The sequence below is a fragment of the Phycodurus eques genome, chromosome 19 (genome assembly GCF_024500275.1).
Source record: "Phycodurus eques isolate BA_2022a chromosome 19, UOR_Pequ_1.1, whole genome shotgun sequence".
Lineage (NCBI taxonomy): Eukaryota > Metazoa > Chordata > Actinopteri > Syngnathiformes > Syngnathidae > Phycodurus > Phycodurus eques.
In genome coordinates this window covers 17,147,909-17,160,464 of record NC_084543.1, presented here as the reverse complement: position 1 = coordinate 17,160,464, position 12,556 = coordinate 17,147,909, and the positions used below count along the sequence as shown (strand labels likewise).

At 43.9% G+C, this 12,556-nt stretch overlaps 1 protein-coding gene across 2 annotated transcripts in view; it reads left to right on the top strand.

The window, feature by feature from the left end:
- The window catches only part of ryr2a (ryanodine receptor 2a (cardiac)), a 355,011-nt gene that overhangs the window by 283,928 nt on the left and 58,527 nt on the right, over positions 1 to 12,556 (top strand). For both annotated transcript variants that reach the window (XM_061705277.1, XM_061705276.1), the window contains 3 exons: positions 11,224 to 11,362; positions 11,464 to 11,550; positions 11,695 to 11,958. In XM_061705277.1, coding sequence (XP_061561261.1) covers positions 11,224 to 11,362; positions 11,464 to 11,550; positions 11,695 to 11,958 — 490 coding nt within the window. The remainder of the gene's footprint in view (positions 1 to 11,223; positions 11,363 to 11,463; positions 11,551 to 11,694; positions 11,959 to 12,556) is intronic.

Sequence of the window (12,556 nt, the reverse complement as noted above, 5' to 3'; positions counted from 1 at the left end):
CCCTACCTTTCCCCAGTTTTCAGTAAGGATCATGTCATTTCTCTACCCCCCCCCCCCCCCCCCCCCCCACACACACACACACACTGCCCTTATGACTGCGCTATTGATCTTCTGCCAGGAGCACCTTTCCCTTCCAGCCCTCTCTTCAACCTTTCCCGCCCTGAGAAAAAGGCGATGGAACATTATATCCTTGACTCCCTGGCTTCTGGACTAATTCGGCCTTCTTCCTCTCCCGTGGGGGCCGATTTTTTCTTTGTTGAGAAAAAAGACACCACTCTCTGCCCCTGCATCGACTACCGGGGACTAAATGAAATCACTGTTAAAAACAAATCTCCACTATCCCTCATTGACCTCTCATTTGAACATCTCTGTGACGCCCAGATATTCACCAAATTGGACTTACGCAATGCCTATCATCTCATCCGTATCAGAGAGGGGGACAAATGAAAAAACACTTTCAATACCCCCCCCCCCCGGAGACTTCGAATACCTGGTCATGCTCCGCAGTCTTCCAAACCTTCATTAATGATGTCCTCCGCGACATACTGAACTGGTTTGTTTTCATCTACTTAGACGACATTCTAATTTTCTCCCACTCCCCCGAGGAATGTCCGCCAAGTCCTCCAAGCGCCTCCTGGAGAACCACATGTATGTCAAACCAGAAAAGTGTGAATTCCACCTCTCCTCCTTACATTTCCTGGGCTATATCATTGCCAAAGGTCATTACAACCAGACCCAGCCAAGATCCAAGCAGTGGTCAACGGGCCCTTTCCAGTGAAACCTGGCCGTGTCCCAAGCCTTCAACCAGCTAAAGACCATGTTCACCAGTACTCCCATCCTATGCCTCCCTGACTCCTCCCTCCAGTTCGTGGTGAAAGTTGACGCCTCGGACACTGGGGCGGGGGCTGTCCTCTTGCAGTGGGACCCCACATCCCAGAAACTTCATCCCTGTGGCTTTTTTTTTCCAGTCGCCTGTCCCTTGTCAAAAGAAACTATGATGTTGGCAACCGTGAGCTGCTGGCTATCATCTGGGCTTTAGAGGAGTGGAGGCATTGGCTGGAGGGGGTTGAGTCTCCATTGATCATTTGGACCATTCACAAAAACCTTGCATACCTCCATTCAGCCAAACATCTCAATCCCCGACAAGCTCGGTGGGCCGGTTCAACTTCTCTCCTTCTGTCCTGGTTCCTGCAACAGCAACCCTGATGCCCTTACCCTCATGTACTCAGCCCTGCTGAACATGAAACCATCATCCCCTCCTCCTGCTTTGTCGGGGCTGCTACTTGGAGGATCAAACAAGTGGTCAAAGAGGCTCGGAGGACCCATCCGGATCCCAAGACCGGACCTCCAGACCGGCTGGTCGTGCCCAATTCCGCACGCTCTGACGTCCTTCAATGGGCCCACAACTCCAAGCTCACCCGTCATCCCAGAATCACCCGTACCAACAACACTGGTACGGGTGATTCGCCCAGCCTGGCGAAAGACACGCAAGAGTTCGTCCTCGCCTGGTCCGTCTGTGCCCGAGAAAAGCTTCGCATCAACCCCCCAGCTGGTCTGCTCCGCCCCTTACCCATCCAGAGCCGCCCTTGGTCCCACATTTCCTTGGACCTCGTCACACGTTTACCCCCCTCTGAAGGTATCACCATTATTCTTACTGTTATTGATGGTTTCTCCAAGTGTGTCGATTACATAACCCTCCCCAAATTACCCTCTGCTTTTGAAACCGCTAATCTCCTCGTCCTTCATGTATTTATGATCAACGGTGTCCCCATTGACATCGTCTCGGACCGAAGTCCTCAGTTCTCCTCCCAGGCATGGAAGGAGTTCAGTAAAGCACTGAGCGCAGCAGCCAGTCTGTCTTCTGGTTATCATCCACAATCCAATGCCCAGACGGAGCGGTCAAATCAGAATCTTGAGACGGCTCTTCGCCGCGTTGCTGCACTTAATCTCGCCTCCTGGAGCACCTTTCTCTCGTGGATTGAATATGCCCACAAATCCCTCACTAGCTCCGCCACAGGTATGTCTCCTTTCATGGCATGTTATGGCTTCCAACCTCCATTGTTTAAGGAACAGGAGCATACAGTGGCGGTTCCCACGGTGAGGGATCACCTGCGACAGGTCCAGTCAGTATGGAAGGACATCAAGGCGGCCCTGACTCGGTCTGCCGAGAAGAATAAGCAGACGGGTCTTCATTGCTCTCCCCCGCCTGAGTACAAGGTGGGTCAGATGGTTTGGCTTTCCTCCTGTGACCTCCCACTCCAAACCGAATCCCGTAAACTCACTCCACGCTTTATTTGTCCCTTCTCTATCACCAAAATCATTAATCCCACATCTGTTCAGCTAAAACTTCCACAATCTCTCAAAATTCCTCCAACGTTCCATGTGTCACTTCTCAAGCCTGTCTCCACCTGCCCTCTTATTTGTTTTATTCTGACTTCCATGTTCTTCCTCGTCCTCAGTGCTCCTTCCGTGTTCCCGCCTTGCTGACTTCTTCCACCACGGCAGCAAGCCATCCACCTGCTCACGCCACCGCCTGCCGCTCGTTCCCCGTCTCGACAACCCGCCATACGCCTCAAAGATCCAATTCCCACTTCCTTTTCAATAAACTATTCAATCAAACTTCTCAGCCTCCGCTTGCTACTGGGTCCAGTTAAAACGGATACCTTCGTATCGTGACACATTCAGTTTGTGTTTCATGGACTGTTGTTATACAAGTTCCGACTATCCCTAAGGGTATCAATGAGTCGGGGGTGGGGCAGTAAATGCCTGTGTGCGTCTGCCCAAGCTCTGCTTCGAGTGTTGGCTGAAGCCATAAAGCGGGAGGCGAGACGGTTTCTTTGACACATTAAGTAAAATCATTTTGACAATAAGATTATTCATCGATCACGGGTTGCCGCCATCTCATTGTGTAAGCAGACGCTACAGTATATTGTCTTTTTACTGTTGAGAGAGGGCGTTTGATGGTGAGCATTTACAGCTCGTCACCTAGCGTTAGCATTAGAATTTTCTAATGCTCATCAGTGAATGAGCACCATATCACATGCATGTTAGTCAACTGGCGTACGGAGTTGCTGAGCTGGCACATTGAGGAATGGTGGGCCAAGCCAGTGAGCCCAGCAAGGGGGACGCCAACCACTCCCCAGGACCCAGGGGGGTCCCCCAGCCCCGACCAGTCCCAAAAGGAGCACGGGTACTGGACCACCAACCCCAGTACTTTGAACTGGATGAGCTGTAAATTACTGTTTTTTTGTCATTGAGAATATATTTCTGCAGATTTCCGCCCAGTATTCATTGTAAATAGACACTGAGAGGTCTTTTTCCCATTTTGCAATTGGTGAAGTGTATTAAATTAATACTTGAGATTAATTTGTATACCTATATATACTTTTGTCTAATTTGAAATTCTTAGAATAAACTTTCAAATGACATGAATGCATTTTTTTTTAAATAAGTGATGTAGCCGGTCAATTCTGCTTTGTTCCCATGTGCTGGAGTAAAAGGGTATTTTGTTAATCTAAAAATTGGGATTTTGCCAGATTGGGGAAGAATAATATGCTGCCGACTGCGATTGTGTTGATTCTAGACTTTTACACCAAACCGATAAAGTGGCTGCAATAATCAGATTCGTAAAACAATTGTGGCGTTTGAGACTTTGGTGATATTGCAGTCTATCTGTTCTAGTTCCAGCCAAGATTGTTGTTCAACATTTGGATGTAACCATTTAATGAAGTACTGTATTTGGCTAGCAAAGTAATAGTGTTTGAAGTTGGGTGTGTCAAGTCCCCCTTCAGTTTTACCTTTCTGAAGGGTATATAGGCTAAATTTATTTTTCTTATTTTTAGAGTAAACATTTAAAATGGCAGAGTCTAGCAGTTGGAACCACTTTAATGTGGGTTTGACTGGTATCATTGAAAATAAATAGTTAATTTGAGGTAGCGTTTTCATTTTTAACGATTATTATTGTTAAATAGTTGTTGGAAGTAGTCAGTCCCACATGCTAAAATAAAGTGTTATGTTGTTCATTTCAAAATCTGGATTATGCCAGATTGGGGAGAACATACTGGGAGCTAATTGAGATTCTGTACTTTATAGAGTCTATATGTCAAACTCAGGCCCGGGGGCCAGATTTGGCCCACGATGTAATTATATTTGTCCCACAAGACCATATCAAATGTGTATTAGAGCTGGCCCGCCAGTATTCAGCACATGTGCCCCTAATATTACAAATCCCAGAATGCTTTACTAGTGTGTTGGCACATCAGTCTCGACTGGCGAGTGCCCTTTCCCTTTCTGTTGCAGTCGTTAGCAACTATGCTACCAGTCTCCTCGAGCAAATTTACACTTCGACTTCCCAAAAATGGCCAAATGAAAGATGGAAAACAGTTAACTTCCAAGACAGGTGGGAGGCAGATTGTCTGTTCACTAAAGTAAAAGACAGACCTGTTTGTCATGTCCGGTGCAACGTGGCTGTAACAAAGAATATAACATAATTTAATTATTGTTTTTTTTCATGCCCTTTAGTAACTTCTAGGCAGGGACTGTTAATAGTTTGAAGTTTGGATTTTTATTGAAGGACATTCTTATTTTTTTGGGTTGTTTTGTTGATGGGCTTTAAAAAAGGATTAACATAAAAAAGAAAGGTAATTGGAGATAGATAAATAGACGATGGAGAGACAGAAGAATTCATGTTATCCATTTAAATACAAAACAACAAACAAATACCACTGATGTCTTTTATCACAAATTTGATTTCTCATGTGTTTGTAATATTAAAGTTTGTTTATTCCAGATTCAGTGTTTAAGCAAAATTTCCGTTTGTTGTCATATGATGAACTTTAACGCTACATTTCTGGAGAGGAGGGAAGCATTGAAGTGATTTTTCATTAAATATTGAGTTTGGCCCGCGACATTGTCCCCATTTTTTATTAATTAACAGTCAGCCAACCGTGCCACCATTTTTATACTGTGACATGCTTATTAAATTTAACAGATGTCTGACATTATTTGTGGAACTTTGACCTTTAATGCAACCTGTTTGGTCACAGTGGATTATCGACGGGAGTACCTTTTCAAGTCTCGCAGCAAGGGCTTTCGAGATATTCTTGATCTAAATCTACAGTACATTAATTAGTGATCAAAGCTGATAATTAGCCGGGCGTTGGGGTCTTTGTCTGGTTTTAGTCGTAGTGTGATTGCAGCTGTGTTTATATGGCTACTAATCTGACCTTTATCTTTTATCTCCTTGACGGTTCTGAAAAATAGAGGTGCTCGTATTGACCAGAAGTGTTTAATGAATTCGACTGAAATTCCATCCGGGCAAGGCGCTCTTCCTGATTGCATATTTTTGTAATTTTGTGATGGTTAAAGGAGTTTTAAGACAGTCTTTAGTTTCTGTGTTAAATTGAGAAATTCTTCGATCATTAATAAAAGTTTCAATTTCTTTTTGGTCTGGGTTGTTAGAAGATACATACAAGTTGCTATAATAATTGTAAAATCCATCCATCCATTTTCAACACTGCTTATCCTGGTTAGGGTCGCAGGGCACTGGAGCCTATCCCAGCTGACTTCGGGCGAAAGGCGGACTACACCCTGAACTGGTCGCCAGTCAGTCACAGGGCACATATAGACACGGACAACCATTCGCACTCACACCGTCAATGAGTGGGAACTGAACCCACGCTGCCTGCACCAATGTCAGGCGAGTGTACGACTCCACCATCAGTGACTTAATTGTAAAAGATTTAATTTATTTCTAGCGGTGACTGTTTATGGTTGCCATTTGAATCTTGATTAGCTGTGATCAATGACTTGTCTTTATCGCGTTGAAGTTCGTTTTCAAGAAATTTGTTTGAGTTATTTTTGTACTCACAGTTGGTGTATCTTAACTTTTGCTGTGGAAATTATGTTCTTTTGAATATAATGTTGTCTCATTGATCTTTTGACCGCCAAGCTAAGGAGGACGCATATCAGAGCGGGCGGGGACAGGGCCCTGTATAATCGAGCTAGAAACCAGCTTACTAAAGAAATTAACATTGCAAAGAGGATCTATGCAGCAAAGTTGGAAAAACAGTTCAGCGCAAACAACTCTAAATCAGTCTGGCATGCATTCCAATCGCTGACTAATTACAAGCGACGATCCCCCCAAGGTGAGAACAATAGCACACTAGCCAACGACTTGAATACCTTCTACTGCAGATTTGAAAAGGACAGTTTCACACCACACACCCACCCGGCCGCACCCGCGACCACACCTCTGACTTCTACGTTAACCATCCATGAACATGATGTGAGACGCATCTTCAAACAACAGAAGATTAACAAAGCGGCAGGCCCGGACCACGTGTCCCCATCCTGCCTCAAAGTCTGCGCGGACCAGCTCGCTCCAGTCTTCACTCAGATCTTCAACAGATCTTTGGAAATGTGCGAAGTTCCATCCTGTTTCAAACGCTCCACCATCATTCCAGTCCCCAAGAAACCTGCAATCTCTGGTCTGAATGACTACAGGCCTGTCGCTTTGACATCTGTGGTCATGAAGTCCTTTGAACGTCTCGTGCTGGACCACCCCAAGAGTGTCACAGGTCCCCTGCTGGACCCCCTGCAGTTTGCCTACCAAGCGAACAGGTCTGCGGATGATGCAGTCAACATGGGACCGCACTTCATCCTCGAACACCTCGACAGTGCAGGGACCTACGCGAGGATCCTGTTCGTGGACTTCAGCTCAGCGTTCAACACCATCATCCCTGAACTCCTTTCAACCAAGCTTCTCCAGCTCAGCGTCTCACCTGCCATCTGCCAGTGGATTTACAGATTTCTGACGGGCAGGACACAGCAGGTCAGGCTGGGGGAGGCCACCTCATCCACACGCAACATCAGCACTGGAGCGCCCCAAGGTTGTGTCCTCTCTCCGCTGCTCTTCTCTCTCTACACGAATGACTGCACCGCAGCAAACCCGACTGTCAAACTCCTGAAGTTTGCAGATGACACCACTGTCATCGGCCTCATCAAGGACGGTGACGAGTCTGCATATCGACAGGAAGCGGAGCGGCTGGAGCTGTGGTGCGGCCGACACAACCTGGAGCTGAACACGCTCAAGACTGTAGAGATGATCGTGGACTTCAGGAGGCATCCTTCGCCATAGCTGCCCCTCACGTTGTCCAGCTGCCTTGTGTCAACCGTCGAGACCTTCAAGTTCCTGGGAATTACAATCTCTCAGGACCTGAAGTGGGCGACCAACATTAACTCCGTCCTCAAAAAGGCCCAGCAGAGGATGTATTTCCTGCGGCTTCTGAGAAAGCACGGCCTGCCACCGGAGCTGCTGAGACAGTTCTACACAGCGGTCATCGAATCAGTCCTGTGTTCTTCCATCACAGTCTGGTTTGGTGCTGCTACAAAAAAGGACAAACTCCGACTGCAACGGACAATCAAAACTGCTGAAAGGATTGTCGGTACCCCCCCACCCACCATTGAGGACTTGCACGCTGCCAGAACTAAGACAAGGGCGTGCAAAAACCTCTCGGACCCTCCGCACCCCGGTCACCAGCTCTTCCAGCTCCTTCCCTCAGGTAGGCGCTCCCGATCAATGCAAACTAGAACTAGTAGACATTCCAACAGCTTCTTCCCTCTTGCGATCAACTTCTTAAACACCTAACCTATAATTCCATTACAATAAGATGGCAATTTTTTGACTTGAGTTCGTTGTCACACTCACTTGTGCACTCACTGTGGTTGTCTCGCCATGCTGCACTATTTGCATATACTGGCCACTCATGCCAGAGTAGCATCTGCTCCATTTGCACACTGATTGAGGAGTATCTGTAACATTTGCACAACCGACATTGTCCCAGATGATCGCACTACTCGTCACTTTAAACCGCGTACACTCCTTGAAGTCTCAGCGCCTTTTGCACAATGGTCATTGCACCGGACGATTGCAATATTAGTCATTCGAACTGCTCTAAGTGCTAGAGGACTCTGTATCTTTTTGCACAATTGTTTTTTGTCAATGTCTTTATGTCTCCAAATTGTTCTGTAAATTGACTGTTTGTTGTACTAGAGCGGCTCCAACTACCGGAGACAAAATCCTTGTGTGTTTTTGGACATACTTGGCAAATAAAAATAATTCTGATTCTGATTCTTATGGGAGATCTTTTATTTGTTTCAGCAATGTTATTTTCCAATTTTACTACTTGTTTTTTCTTGTATGAAGAGTATGATATGATATGACCTCTCATTCCATATTTCCCTGTTTCCCAAAGTTGGGATGAGGATGTGTTTGGGGACTCATTGAATTTCAAAAGGTTGTGCATGCTTTCGTCTCAAATGCATCAAAATCCGGGTCTTTCAATAGGGATGTGTTAAAGCGCCATGTTGGTGGAGGTACCAGATTGGACTAAATTTTTAGGTAGAGAGATATTGGTGTGTGGTCACTGCTGATGATTAGATGCATTTTAGAGGTAATTTTATTAGCCGCAAAATTGTTTGAGAGGATAAAATCTATTCTTGAGAAAGAGCGGTATATTTACAAAAAAAAAAAGTGTACTCTTTTTGCACGATTTTTTTGAGTCGCCATAGTTTGACAAGTCCAAAGTCGTCCATATATTGCTCTGATATATTGGCGCTTTGTGGCTGGTCGCTATTTTGGGGATTTGAGCCATCTTTGAAGGAATTAAGAGAAAGTTTAAAATCGCCTCCCATGACAACTATAGAACTGACTGATGAGTTAATCAAATAGTGTGTGGAAAAGGCTGGGTCATCGTTATTAGGAGCGTATAAATCGACAATTGTTTGTAGTTTGTTAAATATTGTTGCCTGCAATAATTATGTATTGGCCTTCTGGGTCCGCTACTGTACTTTTTATTGTAAAAAGTAGTCTTTTATCAACTAGTATTGAGACTCTTCTTTTTCTGCTGTTCTAAAAAGCCGAGAAAGCCTGAGTGAAATTTGAATCAATGAGGCATTTTTCATCTGCTTCGTTTCGATGTTTCTTGTAGTAGGAGAAAATCTTTTAAATGTTGTGATATAATCCATAATCTTAATTCTCTTTGCCTGTGATCGAATGTCATTGACATTCCATGACACAAAAGTGTGACATATAATGGGTGCGTTGTATAGTGATTTGGAATAAATTGGGTACTATGTATACTTTGTTGCTTTTTTCAGTGTGCAGACGCGGTACAGAAAATGAATGGATGGATATTGATGTTATTCAGGTGATACAAATTATATATTTAACTACAACAAAAGCCAGAGTACAAAAAAGGGTAGCAAAGAGACATTAAACATAAGAATCAAAGATTATTGCCAAGGGAATAATGTGGTGTGTAGTTGTTTGGAGTGCACAGGGAGGGAATTGTTACAATTGTGTGTTTTACGTGCGTGAGAACTGGAAGAACAGGGAAATGAATCCAAAGGGATCAGGATTCCTACTAATGGGAATGCGTGGTTCTGTTCTTTTTTGTCTAAGCATAATGGAAAGAAGTCACTGATGGTGCAGTGGTACACTCGCCTGACTTTGGTGGAGGCAGCGTGGGTTCAGTTCCCACTCAGTGACGGTGTGAATGTGACTGCGAATGGTTGTCCGTGTCTATATGTGCCCTGCGACTGACTGCCGACCAGTTCAGGGTGTAGTCCGCCTTTTGCCCGAAATCAGCTCGGATAGGCTCCAGCGTCCCGCGACCCTAACCGGGATAAGCGGTGTTGAAAATGGATGGATGGATAATGAAAAGAAGGAAACAAAATACAAGCTTTTGACGGTTAATAAGGACGCCAAATCAGAAGTACTTATCTACTAAAGCCAGGTGGTGACGTTGGCATCACGAAACAGTTGACTGTCGACGTACAGCTTCTCAACCACCAACCATGCTCGTTTGCCTTTCTCACGATTGTTCTTCATCAACAGGTACAGGATTTTACGCTTCTCTCAGTTTTTCTGATGCCAAGCGTCAGCAGATGTGCGGTGTGAGTGAACCACTGTAATTGGTTCGCGATTGCTCTGTTCAGTTGTGTTTTGTCGCTTTGCTTAGTGTGCGGCGGCTCTTAGAAGTCTGTGACAAGCTTTTGTCAAAATACCCCAAGGATCCAGAATTAGAAAACACTTAACACATCCTATTTCTTGACTTGCTAAAATCAGCCTATTTTAAGGGGGTGGACCTGTCTGAAGCGAGTGAACCAAGGCTCACCACACCCCATGTACTGCTGGGCCAATGGCTAGTAAGGCTTTGGTAACGAAAACGACAACCTGGGCAGATCTAGAGGGCAACAAAGCTAATGGCTTCTGCTCACGGAAAAGGACCCCATAAGCACCCTCTTCACGATCCTTTCGCGGGCAACACTTAATATGCTAGACTTTAGGAACTTGTCAATTAGTGTCTGTGTATGTTGGTCATGGAGTGGACAGATTGCCTGTACTGCTTATCAGAAGCTAGCACTCTCAGCATTAAGGCCTGCTCACAAACACATTTTCAGGAATATGCAGATTACAAGAGATTTTTTTGGTTGTTGAATGTCACACTTGATGTGCTCTCTGAGGAACTCCAGAGACACAGCTGTTTGAATAAAAGCAAATGCAAGTTCACTTTTCCATAATGTCCCCTTTAAATAAATTCCTATGCAGTGACAATCAAAGCTGTTATCTTTTTAAAGGCTGAATGCTTGTAGCTCTCTATTGGCTCTCATTAGATATAAAAATAACCATTTTGCCTATACATACAGCGGCTGAAATAAGTAATTAACTCGTTGCCATTTTTCTCACTAAATATATTTCCAAGGGTGCTATTGACATGAAATTTTCATCAGATTTTGTTGGGAACAACCCAAGTATTCCATGCATACAAAGAAAGTGGAACAAATAAGCTCAGAAATTAAGTTATGTGTGATAATGTGAAATGACATCGGGAAAAAGCATTGAACACATGAAGAAAAGGAGGTGCAAAAAGGCAAGGAAAGCCAAGACGACACCAAAAATATATTTGGTGAATTTTCATGTCAATAGAACCTTTGGAAATATATTTAGTGAGAAAAATGGTGACGTGTTATATACTTATTTCAGGCGCTATACATACTGTATTCACTTACAGATGTAAGCCACAATAAGAAAGATCATTGTATTGAAAATGCATATTTAACAAATACTGTTTCCTATCATACCATGTTATTTACTCACAAAAGTACAAAATGGGTGTGACAATGCCATGAAAATGTTTGGAAATCACTTGTGCTTTTCAGGGGTGAACATGAAGAGAAACAGGAGAAGAATGTGAAGATGAAATCAAAGGTGAAAAGGCATAAGATGTCAAAGGATGAACCCGATTTGCAGGAGTCAGCAGTCTCAAAGAAGATCGTTGCGTATCAGAGGAAACTCCTGGTACATAGAACTACTTTTTAATCTCATTTTGTTGTTGTTGTTAACTGCTTTAAGGACATGTGTCTGTTGTAACTTTTCCGCATCTTTTGTTCCTCCCACAGAACTATTTTGCTAGGAATTTTTACAACATGAGGATGCTGGCTCTATTAGTTGCATTTGCCATCAACTTCATTCTCCTATTCTATAAGGTATTTGCACATGTGAATGGATGGTGTAATCTTCCTGACAGTTGCGGACGGTCTTGCTAAGCAATTGCAATAGAAAGCGAAATATAAGAGAAACTTTCTCTCCACTTCCTTACTTAAAACTTTCCTATTATTTGAAATATTTAGGTTTCTAAATCCTCATCAGTGGCTGAGGAAGTGATCACAAACAGCCCACCAGACAGCACCATTCAGTGGGATCCACTGAGTGGTGAGCCTATGGTGGAGAAGAAAGATGGTGTAATGGATGACCTCGGAGAGCCCTTGAAGTTAGCTATGGTCCATTTTGTCTTGGAGGAGGGCAGCGGATACATGGAGCCCACACTGCGGATCTTGGCTATCCTTCACACTGTCATCTCTTTCTTCTGCATCATCGGATATTACTGTCTCAAGGTATGCTGTTTTGCTGTTCTTTAAAAAATATTTAACATCCTCCTGTCCACCTATTTATGCAGCATAAATGAATAAAATAGTTCCAGGCAAATAGAGTATAAAGGACCACTCAATGCACAATCTTAACTCAATGAAACTGTAAGCAAAAAGACTAACAATTATACTTTAAATGATCAGTTCTTTAGTAAACATCTGAATCTGTGCTGTTTTAGCTCTCTGTGATATTATCTCAGTGATACACATATAGCCTAAAGTTGAACTCTTTTTGTAAGCATATTTATTCATTTGAACAACTCCAACAGCAACGGTGCCTAGCGCTGCTTAAAGCTCCACATTTCCCCCCTCCGTACCTGGATAGCACTGGATATTGAGGAAAAACTGAAGTGCATAACAAACAAGAACAAGTATCAACAAAATACAAAACTTTATCAATGAGCGCAAGACTTAACACAAACATGCACGTATGGCATGGAAAACAAGGCTTAGTACTCTGACTCACCAGACAAGACAAACTTGCACAAAACAAAGCGAAACACGGTCAGGGGGAACAGGTGGAAACAATCCGGGCAGGGTAGACAATCAGACTGGCAGGAAACAC